Source organism: Lycium ferocissimum, chromosome 8, assembly GCF_029784015.1.
Source record: "Lycium ferocissimum isolate CSIRO_LF1 chromosome 8, AGI_CSIRO_Lferr_CH_V1, whole genome shotgun sequence".
Taxonomy (NCBI): Eukaryota; Viridiplantae; Streptophyta; class Magnoliopsida; order Solanales; family Solanaceae; genus Lycium; species Lycium ferocissimum.
The window spans coordinates 37,087,849-37,108,983 of NC_081349.1; the positions used below are offsets into that span (position 1 = coordinate 37,087,849).

Here is a 21,135-nt window from a genome sequence, read left to right on the forward strand (position 1 = left end):
AAGTCTTATTTACTGGAAAAACTAGATTACTTAAATGAACGGGTTTCTAATAGACATAACTATCATACTAGCTTTGTCAGTCTTGGGGAAAACTCTTTTCTGATAACTCTTAAAGGCTCTTCTTCTGTAGCTTTCTCTCTTACTGCTTAGATGGTTTTCTTCTTTCACCAATTTTTATACCTCAAATTTAACTTAAACCCTTTGGGTTCTAACACGCCTTTGGTGTATTCAGGAAGTTATCCGCTTAGTAGTGCTAACTTGACTAAGTAACTCAAATCGTACTTCTACTAACTCTGCTGAAAATTTCTAATTCACTGCAACCATTCAAACTTACTCACTATGCTTCTGTTACCCACTTGCTAGCATCATATTCTCTAATTCTTCTCTGAGTACTAAAGTGAAACATAAGGTTATTTCTAACTTTTCCTCCTTATCTGACTATATTCTGGGGTTGTATACTATCTTTCTGAACTATAGACATGAATCATAGTTAGGGAAATTTCATCTGTCTCAAACAAGGAATTGGAACAACTAACCCCAAACTACCTGTACACTTCCAAAATTATATCATACTATACACATCAGGGATATATACTTAATCACACAACCTAAGAGGGAATTGTCATATCTTTTATCTCATAGTAATATTTGCTTCTTGTAGTAACTTACTAACGTCATACTCTCTAGGTCTGATCTGAATAAGCTTAAATAATTTAAAACTAACCCTAAAAAAAAAAATTCAATATCGTCTGCTCGCAGTTTTCTTATCACATCAGTCCCTTCTTAGTCATGTGCATAGCTCATATGGCAAAAATATATATATCCTTGAAAAGTCAGGACTTTCTAGTGTTACAGGTGGTTGGCTCTTAGGCTATTTCCTGCTCAAACTACCGTGGACAATTTATGTCTGCTGTATTAAATTCATAACATGCTACCTCGTGGGGTCTTAAATATGAACCACCACCCTTATATTATAGCTCCATGGTCAAAGAGTTCAAATAAACTTACTCTATAGGGTATATATAACCTACGTGTGCTACCATACCGAAATTTGTCTTTCAAATGGTACTGACACCTGATAAACACACCATGCACTATTTGGAAAGTCTTGGGTCTCGAATTTTCTTCTTGCTGCTTACACATTTGATATGTTCAGAATTCGATGGAAAAAGAATGTTACTTACTGCTCTAAGCTTTATCGCACGAATTAGAATAATTCCTGATGGCTCCATCTGAAAGAAACATATTGATAATGATTAGATTTATATCTTTCTCATCCATTGAGACGTGGCGTATTCGGTAGAATAGGAAACAACACACGAGTCCGAGTGATTTCTAAGAACATAGCTCTATTGCACGATCTAGAGTTGAAAGAAGTGAGACAATCTTAAATGTCTTGGTGGTCAACTGTTTATATGTGTGGGCGCCACACACATATAAAAGTGACCCCACTGGACACGGTTTCATAGACTCCCTAAGGCACTTGAACCTAGGGCTCTGATACCAAGCTTTGTCACGCCCCAAACCATGGCCTGGGCGTAACACGGCACTCGGGCCTTGCTTGCATGTGTCCGAGCGAACCTCATGGCTTGCTTGTCAACATGGGCATCAAAACAATATACTCTATATGATGCAATTTAAATGAATCATGAAAATGTAATTTGCGGAATAAAGTCTTGAAATTATCTCATAGCATGTAAAATTCATGAAAACGTAATAGTCTGCAAGCATGAAAACATAACTGACTCTGTGAACTAACATCTGTCTATGAAACCTCTAAAACATGTTAGAATACTAACTACCAGGACATGACCCTGGACTACCATAACTGAATACTAATGCAAACTCCATGTTGAACCCCGAGAGGAGTGGGGCTCACCAATAAGCCGATAAGCGAGGTGACCTGCTTGCGCGGTGTATGCTCGAAAATCGGTATCGCACCGTGAAGTGCGAGGCCCCGGCAAAAGGGACGTTAGTACATGGTGAATAGTACTAGTATGTAAAACCGTTGAAATAAAGAACATGGCACAACATGGATATAGGACATGAACTGAAACTGAATGTAACTTGAACATGAGCATGAAACGTGAGTAAAGTCTGAAAACAGTAAATCAATGAAAATACATGTATATAAAACTGCTTGTAACGTGGGGAATGTTATAGTGTAACCGACAACATGATCTGGTACTTGCGTCCTACCAGGAGAACACTCACACCTTGCCAGGGGATATGAGATTTAAGTAATAATAGCATGTAAGGATCCAAACTGCATAATGAAGGTGTTGCCTCCTTGTCGACAACCCTTATCCTACGGTGGCGACGTAGTTTCGGGCTATCGAGCCTTCTCGGTTAACTAAGCAATCCCAAAAACATGAACATGATATAGTTGGCTAAGAAGCCCATGATTTTCGTGAAATAACTTGTAAATAACTTGTAATCATGATTTCACGAAATAACTTGTAACATGGTTTCATGAAATATCTTGTAATATGGTTTCATGAGATAACTTGTCGTAGTCTTGCAAACATGTTCTTGATTCATGAGTAATAACAATAGTTCATAATTATATATAATTGACTTGAAAACATGCTTGTAACTTGCTACATAAAATCATAAAATTTCATATAAACATAATGAGAACACATGAGGAAGAATTCATGATTCATGGATTAAGCTAGGGTTCCTAATAACCATAATGGAAGATTAGGAATACAATAACGAATATAGATACAAAATTCATGTACATAAATACGTAACTATGGGCTACCAATATGTTGGGTTTAATGCCCTAAGGTTTGAACTTCATGGATATCAAGAAACGGAGCATGGGGAAGAACGTAGAGATTCCCACATGTGGATGGAAGTTCTACATACCTTAATTGCTCCAAAATCTTGAATTAAAGACTTGAATTTTGGAGAAGATTTCCTAAATCTTGATTCTTGAACCTTGGGATGGGTTTTCTTGAAAACCCTAGATTAGGAACAATGATTTCTTGCTTAGATTATTAGAATATATGTTTGAATTGAGTTGGAAGGGTTTGGATTGACTTACCTTGATGTTTTGGATTGTTGCTAGGGCTTGGAATTGTGAATAATGAAATAGAAGAACTCAAGGCTTGGATTTATACAAAAAATGAGGCGGAGGTTATATGGACATATTATACGGTCCGTATAAAGTTATACGGTCCGTATAATATGACCATATTTATCATGGCTGAACAGAACATTGGTTTGGAGCGTCCTGAAGTACGGACGAGTTATACGGTCCGTATAAAATTATATGGGCCGTATAATAGGTTCGTATAACATGATCGGTGAACGGACTGCACTGTGTCTCTTCAGTAAAATAGCCATAACTCTTTGCACAGATGTCCGTTTGACCCCCATAATATACCGTTGGAAAGGTATTTCAAAGGGCTACAACTTTCATTCAGGAAGTTTTCCCAAATTCCTAATTAATAAAGGGGTTATAGTCATTGGAAGTAAGACCTTCTAAAAACTCACTTGCAAACATGCCCCGTAGGGTGGCTTCCAACTTTGCTTTGCCCAAAGACATTTCTTATGACTTGATTAGTTTTCAAAGCACTTCCTATAACCCTCATATTGGTTCCATTATGCTATCATCTTATGAGTCAAACCTTCGCCTGAAGCTACGAGGTGTTACAGGTAGACCTATCTCCCAAAACCTCCTCAAACTCCCAAAACAACCAGTGTTGCCACAGTATATAGCCATAGTCTCAAAGTTGTGCACAAGTATCAACTTGTGGAAAATATTTTAAATGCAAAATAACTTTAAAATGAAATTAGGATCATGACAAAGAATGGGGCAGACACTGTAATATCATGAGGCACATAGACTATGTACATCAATTACAAGATAACTATCTAATGAAAGTCATAACCAGGCCCTATTCTTTGTATTTACATATGTTACTACCCATGACCAGCCTACTTCCTTACAGGTACACACCCAATATACCCATGATATACACATGGTATGTGTATACCCAGTGTATACCATGTGTGTATTTCTTCTTTTATAAATCTGTGTGGGGTCTGGGCTTCACCATACTCTTAAATGTTCAATTACTACAAACAAGGCAAAACCCATCAAAATCCAGACTTCAAATTTCATACACATCAAAGTAAATGATTTGTGAATTCCATACACTAGCAGTCCTTATAATATGCAGTTAGAATTTGTCTAAGGTGAACACATGAAGTACAACATAAAAGTACAAGCCATGGGGAAGACCTGTAACTTGTGGTTACACTAAAGTATTGGAACATCAAGAAAAGCCCAGACCAAACAACTCAAAATGGAATTGAGACCGGACAGTCTCCTACTCTCATGAAAGACCCCAGAAAATCTATATTTTAATACAGTAACAGCAGGATCATGTTACAACAAAGCCTCATAGCAATTACCACTTAAAATGGACAGGGGCAGAGTCAAACTAAATGTGTATCAGCAAATTCCAAAGAAAAAGAAGAGATTGCATAAAGTTCAAAATACCAACCTTCACATATTCACACTTCTTTAAACTCCTAAATAGGGATGCTTTGTTACCAATGGTCCTAAATCAGTTTACTGCCTTAGAAACAAACTAAAGACCACCCCTCTTTGAAAGGATCTCATTCACTATTCCTAACCTCTTAAATGAAATGACAAGATTTGAAAAAGTCATACCCCTTCATGAAAAGAATGTCCTCCATGGCATATAGACTGGTTATGACACCCCTCATTTGGGGGATAGATACTAAGAGCCAAGCTGAGCTTGGCTCTTCTCTGCCCCTCCTGAAGTGTCTTTAAAAGACCAGTCTAGACCAAGTGGCCCATACTGTCCTAAGGAATATTTATCACACCTCCATAATCAACATCAGATTAGACCAACTCCCATTTAACACCACTCATTTTAGCATAGACACAATATATTAATCATTTTCTTCCTCTTAACTCTATGTTTTAACAGGATTTTTTTTAAAAGCACTAATGATGCAAGACTAATTAATACTAGGCAGATCATAGTTTTATTTCTTTTAGTCTAGGTTATGCTATTCAGCATTCAGTGAAGTCTAAATGAAACTATTTAGTTCTAGAATGAAAAGTTTCATCAATCTAGGATTAACCAAGTTTCCACCTCTAAGTTCAAACTGAGTCAAAAGTCTTCACATGATCACAGTCCACACATAAAACCATATCATCTTTAAAATACATTCTTTAGAAAGCAAACAACATATCAGACAAGCTAAACCCTAAGAAAAGGAAAGAAACATGGATTCAAACGCGCAAAGAGCAATTCACCTCTTTAAGACTTAGTTAATGGCAAATTCAAGCTCTCTAATCATGATAAGGACGTGCCAGACACCTGCTCTTTTGTTCGAAACTAGTTTTAGACAACATGAATTCAAAAGTCCCAAGGCATAACAAGGGTGTAGCAGATAGTGGTCCTTCTATTCTAACTTAGATTTTAGGTAATTGTAAATCACAAACGTTTTCCCCCAAGGAATGGCAAACCATACTCAGTTAATTATCAACTCTTACTGAACTCCACAGTCATGGGAAAACAAGGTCTAGGGAGTTGGGGAAGCCTTGGGGTATGGAAGGAAGGGCCAGATAGGGTGAGGTCATCACTTTCTTATCCCTTTCCTACACCTTACCTTCAGTAAACGGGCTCCCAGGCTCCACTGGTCATTACCTCCAGTTCATACCTAGGCTCACCTCTTACTCTCCCAAAGCAAACCTACCCCTTTACCTTATTTTCCTATCAAATGCCAACCACCACCACTCATGGACAAAAAATGGTTTTCCACTACCTACCTTCTAAAATAAACCTCACCTAGACCCCTAATTCTTCACATAAACAACACTGTTCCAAACAACTTAGTTTTAAATCCACACTGTGTGAGGCCATACTGAATATTTCTAACCATTGACAATTAAGAAAACTGGAACAATTAGATCACTTAAGAGCTCTAAGAAAAATCAGGTTGATCATCAAGTTTCAGGTTCAAAACAATTCCATCTCCAATTAATCAACCCCTTTTAGACAGTTAAAAATACATTAAGGCTCAAATTACCTTTTTAATCTGTCTTAAACTTCTTTTGATAAAAATCAGACATTAATCAGAGAGAGGGTTAGGTAACATGAATGTAAAGTTTAAGTTCTATTTAAATGAAATCAAACATGACACTTAAATCCTGCTAGTGACATATGATGCTCCCTTATTATTTTAAAACAAGCTCAATCATTTTTAGACTTTTATGAACTCCTAATGGACCTTTTGACACTCTGTTATCTCATTAGTGATCTTAAACCTCAAATTTCAATTTTAGACTCCTTTATCCTACTCTAGGATGTTATTTTCCTCTAGAATTACCCTTGAATGCATAATATGCCACTATTCAGAGTCACTTGACCAACTTAAGTACATTTAAATAGGCCTGGGGAGACCCCATACTCACACAAGTGTAGGCAAAAACACAACTCCAAATACCTTAGACAATTGCCATAGATTTATAAACATGTCTAATTTCCCTAAGTTTTGTTTCAACCTAATCATGATCTTTCCTAAACTTCACACCAATCACAGACCAAAATCCCTTAGTTGACAACCAAATAAGCACACAGGATCATAGAAAAAACAGACTCAGAAAGAAAAAAAGAGTCACATTCTCATTCAGAAAATAGAAACAAGTACTTCAAAGTCTCCAAATGAACACCACAACAACTTTAATGTCCTATTACACTCAGCAGGGTTAGTGTTAGTTTTAAAATTCATCAAGACTAGTTCCATGACTTAGGTGACCACATTCTTATCAAATTTAAGCATAGAACAACAAAAGGTAGCAACTTCAACATATAAGAGAATATATGGAGCTTGTCTCAGCATGTTTAAACAGTTCTTTTATTATTTAGACACACACATTCAGCCTTTATCACAAAGACTACTTATTAATGTCAGGCAGGACTTTTAAAATAAAGAGGGACAACCTCCACATCTATATCTTAACTAATATTTGTTTAATACACAAGCTAAACTAAATTATAGGCAAGTCAACAAACAAATAACATTAATGAATTATTAACATATAGGCTACTACTGAAAAAATACCAAAATAAATAAACAGGAGAGAGCATTACCTTTTTGTGGTGCAGCCTGATCAAAAACGAATTTGAAAGCCCTAAGTGCTTCCAAAACTCTCAACCCAACCACACAGACTCAAAAAAGAGAGATGAAATAAAAATTTTGACTCGGAAAAGACCTCATAATTAGTGTTGCCTTAAAATTTTACTAAAGAAGGCTTAACATTCACAGTTTAGCCTCCCTTTGGATTTCTCCAAATCTTTTCTAACCTCGGGAAACCTTTCAAAAAATTTAAACTTAAAGAAAAATCAGATTTTTCTCTCAAAAATCCTTTTTCTCCCTTTTTCTACTTTTTCCATCCTTTTTCGAAAACTATTTTTGTAAAAGGGATAGAACCCCCAAAATCACCTGAAACTTCCAAATAAACGATGTGGGACTAATGTAATTCCTAGAAAAATGCCTTTCAAGACTAGATCTACGCCTCACACGGCTCCTCAAATGAATGGTTAGATCTGAACTTTATTGGTTCGATCCGACCTTCCCAACTCAACCAATAGAATTTAAGCACAATAGAATTTAAGCACAATACAAAAACAATATTGGTAAATTTCAGCATAACAAAGTAAAAATGAAGTGTAAAAAAAATCGATTCATTATCATGTTTGTGATTTAAAATCACGATTTCGCGTACCATATTAAATGCTTTCATCCAAATAGGCACAATAAAGCTGCATGCGACTGCTATATTCTGCAGATTTGCCATTTTTGTCATGGAGAGAGAGAGAGAAGGTGAGGCGATGATTAAGGTTTGTCAAGAAAGAGGAGAGGAGAGAGAAGGGGGTGGGGGGTGTATACCCCCTTAAACACCTCTCTCTGTCTCTCTCTTTTTTTAAAAAAAAAAAAAAAAGGATTTGGGCCGGGTCTTAGCCTGGTTTGGGCTAGACTCGGTCCAGATCTAAAGGAAATAAGGGGCCCGTTATTTTAGTGTGTGTATGTATATGTGTATATATATATATATATATATATATATATATATATATATATATATATATATTAATTAGACAAATTTAGGACGTATTCATTTTATTTCATAAAAATAGTGTAAAAATGGGCCAAATTATATGAATGGGCTCACAGTTGCGAACATGGCCCATAGTGAATCTTGACCCAGCTGATTATTTCAATTATGACCAATTTTGGCCTTAATTGATTTTAATTCAGCTGGTCATTTCAATTATGGCCATACTTGGCCTAATTAGCAAGTTTAGTAATTAAATTTAAATTATTATTTCAAGTAAAACCATTAGTAGGCTAATTTTGCAAAAACTAACTATAATTTCTTTAAATCATGACCTGATTAATTTAATTGTGGCCATAAAAAAAAATATTTATACAAAAGGATCAATTTTTCCATAATTATCACTTAGTTAAATAATTAGCCTAATTAAAAATATTTATGGGCAATTATGCCCATTTTTTGGCAAATCATGCAAATTATGTAAAATCAAAAGTTTAAAGGGTTGAATAGCTAATTATTTAAATTACTCAAACCTTATAGATTTAAAAGGGAAATAAAGTATTTACAATAAAGTTGACAATTTTAAATAATCAAATAAATGAAAACCCCTCTCCCTCTTCTTTCTTTTTTTTTTTTTTTTTTTTTTTAATTAAATTTAATAAAATCTCATAAAATATCATGAAAATACTCATTAATTTCTAAAATAAATTTATGATGCATGAAAATCCCTTTTATCAATTTAAAGGAGTGAAATATGATTGACTTGGACAATTTATAAAAATTATTTAGCTCTTTCAAGCTGCCCAGCTCATTTTATTCATTATCCGGGGGACACCGAGTGATTAAAATAAACTACGGGAGGTCAAAAATTAGGTGTCAACACCACCCATTTAGGATCTTTGCTAGCCTCAGCAAAAGATGTTGGTTCAACAATAGCAGAAAAAACTGCTAAAGAGGCTCTATAGGCTAGAGATAAGTGATCATAACATACATAGGAAGAAATAGGGTAAGAAGGAGCATCCTTGGTAGGAATATAGAAGTCACTCATCCAAATAGGTAGTTTAGAACTTCTAGTGGATCTTCTAGGCTGAAGGGAAACAGAAGGAGGAGAAGGCAGGTGAGATGAAGATGGATCAGCCACAGGGGCACTAGAAGGAAGGAAAGGATCCAACAGTTCAAAAGAAAAGGGAGAAAGGCTAGATGGAAGAGGAGGAACAACTTCTGGAGGGATAGGATCACAAGAAGAGAGAAAATTGTCATCAACAGTAAGAGGATTCTGTAAAACAGGAAATAGTGGTGAGGGTGCTGAATGTTGATGTTTGAAGGTGGAACACACTTTCTTGAAAATGAACATCTCTACTGACAAATAGTGTCTTAGGAGTTAAACCAAAGAGGACATAACCTTTCTGAGAACAGGAATAACCTAAATGAATAGCAGGAAAAGCTCTAGGAGAAAATTTATCTGTGCACTTGACATTTGTGGCATAACGTAAACTACCAAACACTCTCAGATGGTCCAAGGAAGGGACTCTACCAAAGAACTTTTCAAAAGGAGACTTGTTCTGTAGCATGACAGTTGGTATTCTATTCAATAGATAGATAGCAGTACAGACACAATCTCCCCAAAATCTAAGAGGAATAGATGCTTGAAATCTTAAGGCTCTATCAATGTCTAAGATATATCCGTGTCTCCTTTCAACTACACCATTTTGTTGAGGAGTGTAAACACAGGAACTTTGGTGAAGAGTATCATGCTCCTTCAATAAGGCAGACACTTGATGATTGAGAAACTCAGAATCATAATCTGACCTAAGACATTTAATGTTGCACTTAAACTGTGTTTTAACCATGATAAAGAATTCCTTGAGAATTACTAGAGTATCAGCTTTTGTGGTCATTAAGAACAACCATGTGTATCTAGAGTGAGCATCAACAATGGTTAAAAAATACCTTTTTCCATCATGAGTAGGAACCCTGTAAGGTCCTCATACATCCACATGGATTAAATCAAAAATAGATGAAGAGTAAGATTGACTTAATGAGAATGGCAATCTTGTTTGTTTAGCAATTGGACACACAATACATAGAGGATGCCGCAGTTGCATATTAGTAAGACTACTTATTTTCTTCAACACTCTAAGAGGGGCATGGACTAGTGTCATATGCCACAGAGAAGACAACTCACAAGTCTTATTCAAGGTATGACTATTTACATGTTCACTTCTAACAAGATTACTAGATATAGTGGACCCAACAATAACTCCAGAACTTGACTGCAAAGTGTTTCAAAAGAAGGATCCATCAATATTTGATCTTCCATCTAGTAAGTATAGGCCATCATCTGTTTTACCAATCCCTATTACCTTCCCAGTAAAGAGTTCCTGAAATACACAGAAATCAGGATATAATGCAGCAAAACAATTGAGTTCCTTTGTGATCTTAGCAACTGAGAACATATTGTATTTGAACTCAGGAATGTATAGCACATCCTGTAATACTTTGTTTTTGAACACACAAGCATCACCAGTTTTAGTGATAGTGACTTGTTCACCAGTAGGTAAATGTACCTTGCTTTTGGATATATCAGTCAAAGCATTAAGCCTATTGAGTAATTTTTCATTATGAACCATGTGATTAGTTGCTCCTGTATCAACTATCCAGTTATAATCAACTACACTAGATAGTAGAGCAGTAAATATACCTGCACCTGTGGTACCAGCATGAGTAGCAGCTTTGGCAACAGGTGACACTTCTTTTCCTTTGTCTAGCATAAAATCTGAGAGTATTGATCAGGTGTAAAGGATAGAACAGAGGGAATAGAGAGAGTAGGATTAGGGATAAGTTGAGAGTAAGTTGGTTGAGGATAAATTGGTTGAGAGTGAGTTTATGGAGCTTGTGGAGTATAGTGAGGTTGCTGATGATATAAGTTCTGAGAATAACTCTGAGGCTGATACTGTGACTCAGATGTTGGATGACCATTGCCACTAGTGGAAGCATTGTTGGCATGATTTCCACCTTTCTTTTTGAACTTGTAATCTGCAGGATATCCATGAAGCTTACGACAGAAGTCTGCTACATGTCCTTTTAGATGACAAAAATCACATTGGAGCTAAGACTTGTCAACATAAGCGTAGTTTGGTTTGGGGTAAGTGGAAGGCTTCTTATAGTGATTCTTCTCATAGTGGTTCTTAGGCTTGAAACTTTTGTTAGAGAACCTGTTACTGAGCATAGCTGCTTGTTCACTGCTTTCAACTTGAACATTAAACTGACTGCCATGCTGATTGATCCTTTAACTTTCAACATTCAAAATCATAGCATATGCTTGATTGATATTTGGAGTAGGTATAGTCATCAATACTTGACTCTTATCATGAGAATAAGACTCATTAAGGCCCATGAGAAACTGCCATAACTTCTGAGATTGGAAGTGATAGCGTATTGCTTAGACTCAGGACATCCACAACCAGGAGGAGGCATTAATGCCTTAAATTCATCCCATAATTCTTTCAACCTGGAAAAGTACACTGACACTCAACTCACACCTTGAGTTAGAGTTGCAATCTCTTTATGGAGATAAAAACATCTAGATGCATTGACTTTGTCAAACCTCTCTCTCAAGTCTTCCCTGACTTTATGTGCATCTGAAGCATATATCACAGTGCTAATTAAATCCTTTGAAACAGTGTTCACAATCCATGCTAGAACTATAGCATTACATCTATCCCAGAGTTCATGCAAATCTTCATCATAATTGGATTTCTTACAGGTTCCTAACACAAAACCTAATTTGTTATTTCCTCTTAAGACTAGTTTCATAGATTTACTCCACAATGAGTAGTTTTCAGATCCTTCAAGTTTAAGTGAGGTAAGAACCAAACCTTGCGTATTAGATGGATGAATATACAAAGGATGATTGTGATGAACTCGCTCTGTCGTAGATGAGGCAGTTGCTAGTCCATTTCCAACACCAATTGTTTCACCAGAAACATTTTCTTCATTGTTCGTCATTGTGAATAGCAATTTGTACTAAAAATCACAAATCTAATCGAATTGAACTGGAAATTGAGGAAATAAGAGTAAAACAGAGTTTCCAGATCCCGAATTTAGCTTTAATCGAAGGATTCTAAACAAAAAACAACTCTGAAAAAAAAACGAATTCAAATCGAGTTGAACTAAGTTCTTACTTTGATTTTTGATTCTACTGAATGTAATCGATCTAACAGTAACGCTCTGATACCATGTTAAAGCATTCAGCTATGGAAATCAAATAATCAAAGCCAAGCAAGGAAGAGAATTGAAGTAGTTATCATTTAAGAAAATTTGGGAGAAAAAATATCTTCTTATTCAACCATGTAGTGATATGTACATGTAGTTATGTATATATACACTTAACTCCCACACTAACTTCTATGTAACAAATTAACTAACTCACTAATCAATTCTACTAAATTACACATAGGTCCCTACTCTGACTTTCTTCTATATTTATACTCTTCTTATTTGTCAGACTTCCCATAAATGATATACTTTAATTTTCTCCAATTCACACGTGAAAAATGATCAGATTATTGGAAGATAACGAGTTGGATATTGTTAAAAGTTGAGTGGTGAAAATAAAGAAGAGAAAAAGGGTTAATAAGTGAAAAGGACCTGGTGGAAAGTGGGTAACTGGCAAAATTATGTATACCGCTCTAATGTATTCTATACCATTGCATTTTTGTGGCTAGATTTTAGATGTATTCATAATGATCAAAATTATATCTGATCTTGTTTCCACCTTTCAAGTCATTGTCGATACGATTTCTTTTTTTTTCATTTATTTCGTGGGCATCACATACTTTCTTTTTTATAGGATTGCCATAGCCATAGGCGTATTGCCTGGTATTTGGGGTCTGGCTTGACACTTGACCATTCAATAATGAAATACAAGTGATGAGTGTCAGAACCTCACAAGAGATATCACATATAAACTCATTACTTTTTTTAGAGGAAAAAACATAAGAAGTTTTCGGTTACCACGATTTTTTTCTGGCTACAATTCCCTTCCTTCTGCTACTTCATGCGACACTACTATTTTATTAATCTATTTTAAAAATGACACAATAATGTATTGATAAGTAGTTTAACTAAAAAAATTGTTTTACCTTTAATAAGAAATTTTTATGGAAACACAAATGTTATAACATGTTTAAGATTTCAAGTTTTAAATTTTTTTTCATACAAATGCTCTGACATGATTTAAATCATAAATTCAGAAAAATCTTTCTTTCTTTCTCTTTTAATTTATGTAATAGATTAAACAATATATCATAAAATTAATTAAAACGAGATAGTGATAAATCAATCTCATTTAATGCTCTATGTCGTTTTTCTTATACTTTTAATTCATGTGCACGTACCTCCCTCGAAAAAGTAAAGTGACCTTTGCAAAAGAAATAAGAAAATAATTATGTTAACACATTTGTGTAAATGTTCATAATTAGAAAACTAAATTACATGTGGTTTTGAGTAAGCATGTGCGTATGCTATTTGTCTTTTTTGGCTGATTCAAGCATATCTCATTTGAGATATGAGTAATCTCATTTGAGATATGAGTACCATGATGTTCACCAACTTCTCTTTTAGCGATTTTATGCGTATAGAAAAATGAGACTGATCTTTTGGAATTATTTTGCACTATTATCATTTGAACTTTGAAGAATCGAATAATTTTCTTATTATGTTAAGAGTTCATTTTCAATAACTTTCTATTATTTTCAACTATAAACTTATTATTTACAAAACTCTCTATATATGCAGGTTCTTGAAAAACAAAAAAGTCGAAGTCGAATACACAGCTAAGTGAAAATGAAATGTCTATTCTCGTACTAATTAGAATCATTATTCTTTTTAAGATGAAAGAAGTAAAGGTCTAGTTTGAGCATAGATCAATCAAGTAATACTTTATTGAATGATAACCATCATAATGTAAGTGTAACTAACTTTACAAAAGTTAGAGGTACTAACCTAGCAGTGGAATCTAATCTTGTAATAAAAGATTAGATAAGTCAGTCAAACTAATTCAAATCAAACGAACTAAATTTACTAGACAAACTAACCCTAACAACCTAATAACAATAGATAAGCGTGAGTTTATCTTAATACATTCCCACAAGTTAGGTGTGGTGTAATAACACCTAACTTGGCGAGAGTATCTGCAACTTAATCTATTTAAGGGCACGTGTTTCACAAAAATTCACACTTTTGTGGAGATTGTGAAAGTCTGCTTTAATGTGTTAAATTTGTCGTAGATTAATTTTTTTTTTCTTAAATATAAAACGCCAGTATTATCACCAAAAACAGTTGACGTATGTGAGATTCACATCTTAATTCATCCATCAAATTCTGAATCCATGTGATCTCACAAGTGCATTAGCAATTGATTGATACTATGCTTCAACAAGGAACGGACAACCCACGATAATATGAGTTGTTTTCCATATATAATAGTAAAATTTTCTGATAAAGAGGTGTCTCATGACACCGCTTAGGTAAATGTGCCTCGTTGGTTTTCCAAGTTTGTTTTTTTCACTAAAGCCTCGTATTCTAAATTCATAGTTTTTTTTCATTCAACATGCTTAGCAACTCGTTTAAAAGTGTTTGGAGTATGAGAGAGGTGACCTCAAAATTGAATCGTCTTTTTGGCTTAAAGATATTATTTTGAGAGAGTGATAATTCGAGAGAGGTGGCGGTAACCATGACTAGCTAGAAGTTGGCATGAATTACATTTGTAATTTCGTAAACAAACCAAAAGGAAAAAAGAAAAAAAAATTAGAATACTCCAAATTATAATCAAGTTGATCCAAAACCTTCTCAACTACCTCTTTCCCACCTGACTCTTACAAACTTTGTAAATAACTCTCTCTCAATCCTTCATCCATCTGTCAATTCTCATAATTTTTTCAGACAGAGCACACGTCCGACAAATAAAATTCGTCATTACCATTTATTTAACTAAGACAAATAAAATAAAATAAAATAAGTGGACAATATTAAGATATTAAACCCAAAGCTCAGCTTTTCTTCTTCTTTCATTTAGCTTGCAAAAATGGTACTACTTGCTTATTTTTCACTACTAATTCTGCTGCTACTGAGTTCATCAAATTATGCAACTGATGAGTACTTTATAACTGATACTAATTATGTTCCTCATAACGTGACCAAATCAGATGTCGATCTTGTAGAATTTCCTTTGAATTTAGAGTACATGGAAGCTGAATTTTTCTTGTGGGGTTCATTGGGCTATGGATTGGATAAGTTTGCACCGGAACTTGCTGATGGTGGGCCGTCACCTATTGGTGCTAGAATTGCAAAACTTAGCCCTCTTATTAGAGATGTCATTGCTCAGTTTGGGTTCCAAGAAGTTGGTCATGTCTGGTTCATTTCCACATCCTAATCTAAGTATATTTCTTATTTTATATGAAGATATTTCATTGATGAAACTTAAGAATGATATTTCTTAAAAATAGACTAAGAAAATGTCACATAAAATACAAGGGAGAGGGAATTGGATTGTTGAGTGTCCATAGCAAAGTTTGAATTTATCGAAAAATTAGGGTGTTTAGAATGAAGAAAAATATTTTTCTGAATTTTTTTTTTATTTTTAGTTGGTTAAAATATTTTTATTTAAGAAAAAACAAGTTCGTTAAGAATAAGAAAAATGACTTTCTTGTTGAAATAGAAAAAACAAGTTCCATCACAAGACACTCCACGATGATTGTCTCCTTCCTACCTCCGACACCCCACCACCACCCCCATCCCATCCATCAGCTCTCGCTCCACCTCCACCTCTCTCCCCATAATGTTTCCAAGTTAATACTCCTCTGTTCCAATTTATATGATACACTTTTCTTTTTATTTTGTCCCAAATTAGAAATAACTTAACGTAAAACATCTTCTTTTACCCTTAATGACATGATTTTGAGCCCCACAAATATCTAAGACTTGTTTTAGATCATAAGTTTCAAAAGTCTTCCTTTCTTTCTTAAACTCCGTGGTTAGTCAAACTATATCACATAAATTGGGACGGCGGGAGTATATAAATATTATTAGGATAACATTTTTTGCTTATTTACCAAACATTAAAAAAAAATACAAGTAAAAAAAAACCACTTATTTTTCAGGGTAACATTTTTCGCGAAAACATTTTCCGTGAAAAATATTTGCCTTTGTACAAAATACACTCAAAGAGCTGATCCAATTTCATTTGTACCAAACACACCCAGAAAGTTGATAATTTCATGTGTAACATCTACTTTAATTTTCCAATTAATGCAGGGCAATCAAGGCAACAATAACAGGATTTCCAAGGCCACTGCTAAATCTAAGCAGAGAATCATTTGCAACAGTGATGAATGATGCATTTGGACATCCATTGGAACCACCTTTTGATCCTTACGCTAATGACATTAATTATCTCCTTGCTTCGTATGTCATCCCTTATGTTGGATTCACTGGATATGTTGGAGCAAATCCTAACCTCCAAAGCTCTACAGCCAAAAGAGTAAGTCTATTTAATCTACATTTTTATTTTTAATGATAACACTCCCTTTGATTATTCCAATTTACATGATATTATATATTTGACCATCATTTTACATTTATAAGATTTTATATTTCAAACTACATGCTTTTAAAAGAACTAACTTTTCAATCATTATGTAAAAAGTTGTTATAGTAATATGCCACTAGTTTTGTTCTGACAAATAATCTGTCCTATTCTTCATGTTGTGCCCATTTTTATGGACAATTACTTATAGCTATTATTTACATGACTTTACTGAATAAAAGTTAGACTATCATATTAATAGTTCTCTTATTTAAGTTTAAGTTATATGCAATGATAGTCTAGACAGAAAATTATTTTTACAATATCAGTGAATCTTAACCTATGATAGCAAGTTAGTTATCATCTTTACTAGATTATTAATTAAATGTTTTTCAAAAATTTGCCTGTACTTATCTAATTAATGACCTTATTGTGTGAATGTTTTTTACACTTTCAATTCATTAAACTTAAATTGAATCCACAGTTTAGATGCATTATTGTGGATCTCGATCCAAAGGTTTTCTTCCTATTTTAGTACTTAAACTTGATGTTTTGTCAAATACCATTATATAAAACACAACGTATGCAGCATTTTCAAAACATTTAGCCATTCTAACTTGTAAATAAAATTCTGATAGAAAATCAAAATCTTGATGGCAGCTAATAGCAGGACTACTGGGAGTAGAATCAGGTCAAGACGCAGTTCTAAGAACGCTTCTTTATGAGCGAGGAAGAGAGAATGTGGAACAGGGACGGAGCCAGTGTATGTCCAGGATCCGAACCCCCTCGGCGAAAAATTACAGTGTATTTTCAAAGTTAAAATTATTTTATTATGTATATATAATAGATGTTGAACCCCCTGACTTCTTCGTATATTTAAGAGAGATGAAAATCCGGTTCCGAACGATGTGGAACCCTACGGCATAACGGTAACGGAGTTCACAAACCGAATATCAGAGCTGAGGAACAACCTGGGACGCCATGGAATTAAAGATGAAGGACTTAAAGTGAAACGAGAAGTAGGTGCTGAAGGGAGCATAAGGGGGAACATACTTGCAGGTAATGATAAAGTCAGAAATTGTGTTAAAGGTGTTCAATATTTAATATTTCTCTGCCCCAATTTATGTGATACTTTTCGCCTTTCGAGATTCAAACTGCATAAATTTTAACCTAACATTTTAAGATGTATCTTTTCACTAAATTGATATGAGAAAAGTTGCAACGTACAGTACCTTTCAGGTAGTTTTCAAATATATAAATTTTAATTTTAATTTATTGAGTTAATCTAATTCAATTTAGCTTCAAAGTTTAGCCAAATTGACTGGTAAAAGTTTGTTGGAAAAATACATCTTAAAATTGAATCTCATGAAGTGAGAAGTATCACATAAATTTGATCGGAGGAAGTATATATGTACAAAAAGTATAATATTTTAATTTATATACACAATATAATTTCCTATATAAACAATTTCCTATATAAACAATATAATTTTAAAATAAAATGAGTCATATATTTTGTGTCTATAAATCATTGCATAAAGGTAAATTGTTTTCACACATATGTTTTGCTTGCAGGGGACAAGTACTCACTTGCCTACGACAGAACTCCTGAGGAAATATTAAGGATAGTGTATGGAAGTGGGCAGGAGAATAAACCAGGTGGATTTTATCCAAATGGAGCTGAGGGTCGGATTGCAAAATCATATCTTGGAGCTGGAGGAGAACTAATTAAAAAGCTGTAGAAATGTTGCTTTCAGCATGCAATAAGTTAAATGAGTAATAAAGTGGGCAAAAGTGATGTTTCACATATTGTTTGTGCTTCAATGTCTATTTATCCCCTTTTCCACTTCATTTGTAAAATTTAAAAGTTTATAATAGTAATTATATCATATTAGCAAATTACTTGATTCTATGGACGGAGGAAGAGCCCTCCAACTTAAGCATGAAATCAATGTTGGTTGGGTCAATAGTCTATCATCAAAAGTGATCATACTATCGAGCGAGATCGAGACCAGCCCCTTGTAGAGGTATAGGGTTCCAAATTAAACATGCACTCTTCAAATTAAAAGATTTTGTGTCAATTGTGTTCTCTCGTCTTCCAAATGGTGAATCACCGAAACCAATTCATCTTGTGCAGATGAGCAAACATGATCGGAGTCAGATTTGACTATGAGACGAGAACTCACTTATGTTGATCCTCAATTGTTGATCAAACAAAATCGCACTTAGACTGAGAACACCATTGGAATGTTCTCTTACCTCCATTAACCAATTAGCGTGCAATGAGGACCGACATGCTAGCCACTCATTTTTGTTCTTCACTGTTTTGAATAGTATTCTAGATACTACTTATTTACACATGATGCTCTATAATTATAGGGGTTAAGAAACTAGCTATTATTTGTGAATTTTACCCTTATTTTTTTGTCCTCACAAAAACAAAACTCTATTCGTTTCACATGAAAACGATTAAAAGAGAAACCCATAAAAAATGGTTATAATTAAGCGACTTAACGAGAAGAAAAAAAAAAAAAAAAAAAAAAAAACAAGGGCAAAGAACCCTTTTCGCTGGCAGATTAAAAAAAATCATTTAACTTATTTTTTAATTAAGAAAATGTCACTTGACTTAAAAAAAATAAGTCTACCATTTTCTTTAGTAGACTTACTTTTTAAAGCTACGAGACAATTTTTTTTTTCTAGTGAGTTGTCTGGTTTGTTTACAAGAAAATATCTCTTTTGACTTTTTAAAAAAAATAAGCCCACACATTTTTTTAAACGAACCAAACCTCAACCATCAGAGAAAAACATGTGGTTTAAAGAAAATAGTCTACTAAAAAAATGATAAGACTTATTTTTTAAAGTTGCATGACATTTTTTTTTATTCGAAAAACAAGCTAAATATTATATTTTTTAAATCTGTTAGCGAAAAGGGTATATTTACACTATTCGTGTAACGACAGAAATATATATGCACCATTTTTTTAACGAATGATATATCTGCCCTAAATCGCAAACTTTGGAGGTATATTTGCACCTTCTCCCAAAAAACAATAAGTGACTGTTTTACTATCAATTGTGCATCTCCCTTTGCACTCCCACACCAGTGACGCCACTGAACGTGTCCAAGTTATTGCTGAAAACAAAGAGAACGCCTACCAGCCTATAAGTATACGTAATCCATCCTTTACTCCGTCGTCAATTTGTTTTGTATGATTATATTAATTGAATACTTAATTTAAAAACAAACGAAAAATTGTAAGTACATATCAAAAGTATAGTTTTAGAAAACGACTTTATGCTATAAAAGCATGTCATTAAGAATGTTTTTTGAGGAAAACATCTTTTGAAAAATATTTTTCAATTTTTCTATGTTTGTTTGGTCAAAATTTTTGAAAACTATTTACTTTAGGAAAATAAGTTCCTTAAAAATAAGAAAAATCACTTCAAAAACTAATCATAACAGTAATTTTTTCAGAAACAAAAGCTTCCTTTGGTGATGGGCTTTTTTATGGGCTCAACTCTTTTTGGAGGAGCTATAAACCTTGCTTTCTTGTTTGGGCTGGACTACTAAACCCATTTTAGGAAAACAACATTAAATACCCCAAGACACCAAGAGAACTTCATGTCGTTCTCTCTCTCTCTTGCCTGCAGCAATCAAAGGAATGATTATGTACTCGAGAAAAAGCCCTAATCAGCTACAACACAGAGGAGTTATGAATGTCATTAGAAAACTGGCTAATGCTCGATCTTCCGCAGATGCTCACATGTTTGTTGCTTTCGTTAGCGGAGCATCCATTGCTTATTTTGTCAATCGTTGGTTGTTAACACCATATGTGGAAGAGTACAAGAAGACTCTTAAAAAAAACCGAGGAGAGTGCTGCTAGACTGCTGCACTTAGGAAGTCCAAGTGATTATTCGAATCCTAATTTCCTCTAGAGTTTTTATAGAAGCGTTGTTTCTTGTGCGAATCTATCCTTTTTTGTATTTGAAATCATGACACATTCCAGTTTACGTATAGCTGGAAATTAAAACTATTAATGGGTGAATGAACAATTTATGAATTAATTCTGGAAAAAAAAACCCTAAAAATGTAAAATATTTACTCGCTCCTGCCTCCTTCTAAACCAATTTCGCTTCTTACCACCCGGTCGAAAATATTTACCCGAGTACCCATCGCCCAAAACTCTTCCTCCACTGTACTAGTACAGTATATTTATATATCATGAAGGACTGAAACAGTTCTTCATGATACCATCTCAGTATATTTATATACCGCAATGGTATCACGGGGGACTGAGCAATGTCTCCTTGAAGGACTGAAGCAGTCCTCCACGATACCATCACAGTATATATTTTATAAGATGATGGTATCACAGAGGTTTTTTTGAGAAAAATGTGTCTTTTGAATAAATGAACATAATATCATCTCAGTATATTTATA

General features: G+C 34.2%; 2 protein-coding genes across 2 annotated transcripts; one reads left to right on the forward strand and one right to left on the reverse strand.

Moving 5' to 3' along the window:
- Window positions 1-8,969: 8,969 nt before the first annotated feature.
- On the reverse strand, window positions 8,970-12,115 carry LOC132066310 (uncharacterized). Its single transcript, XM_059459640.1, has 8 exons — window positions 11,715-12,115; window positions 11,466-11,618; window positions 11,323-11,384; window positions 11,048-11,143; window positions 10,471-10,883; window positions 10,321-10,380; window positions 9,472-9,942; window positions 8,970-9,383 (listed from the first exon to the last, which is right to left on the reverse strand). The coding sequence occupies exons 1-8, from the start codon at window positions 12,113-12,115 to the stop codon at window positions 8,970-8,972; spliced, it is 2,070 nt and encodes a 689-aa protein (XP_059315623.1).
- A 3,017-nt stretch (window positions 12,116-15,132) lies between these two features.
- On the forward strand, window positions 15,133-18,581 carry LOC132066892 (desiccation-related protein PCC13-62-like). Its single transcript, XM_059460086.1, has 5 exons — window positions 15,133-15,523; window positions 16,424-16,649; window positions 17,355-17,433; window positions 17,601-17,753; window positions 18,270-18,581. The coding sequence occupies exons 1-5, from the start codon at window positions 15,195-15,197 to the stop codon at window positions 18,434-18,436; spliced, it is 954 nt and encodes a 317-aa protein (XP_059316069.1). The 5' UTR covers window positions 15,133-15,194; the 3' UTR covers window positions 18,437-18,581.
- Window positions 18,582-21,135: the final 2,554 nt, after the last annotated feature.

Bases quoted from the DNA above. Each gene is read 5' to 3' on its own strand.
- LOC132066310 (XM_059459640.1), bottom strand. From the start codon at position 12,115: ATGACGAACAATGAAGAAAATGTTTCTGGTGAAACAATTGGTGTTGGA. The intron at 10,381-10,470 runs GTAATAGGGATT...AACACTTTGCAG, and splicing joins AGGAACTCTTTACTGGGAAG to TCAAGTTCTGGAGTTATTGT. The intron at 9,943-10,320 runs GTAAATAGTCAT...GTTAAAACACAG, and splicing joins ATCTTGTTAGAAGTGAACAT to TTTAAGTGCAACATTAAATG.
- LOC132066892 (XM_059460086.1), top strand. From the start codon at position 15,195: ATGGTACTACTTGCTTATTTTTCACTACTAATTCTGCTGCTACTGAGT. The intron at 15,524-16,423 runs GTTCATTTCCAC...CAATTAATGCAG, and splicing joins CAAGAAGTTGGTCATGTCTG to GGCAATCAAGGCAACAATAA. The intron at 17,754-18,269 runs GTAATGATAAAG...TTTTGCTTGCAG, and splicing joins AAGGGGGAACATACTTGCAG to GGGACAAGTACTCACTTGCC.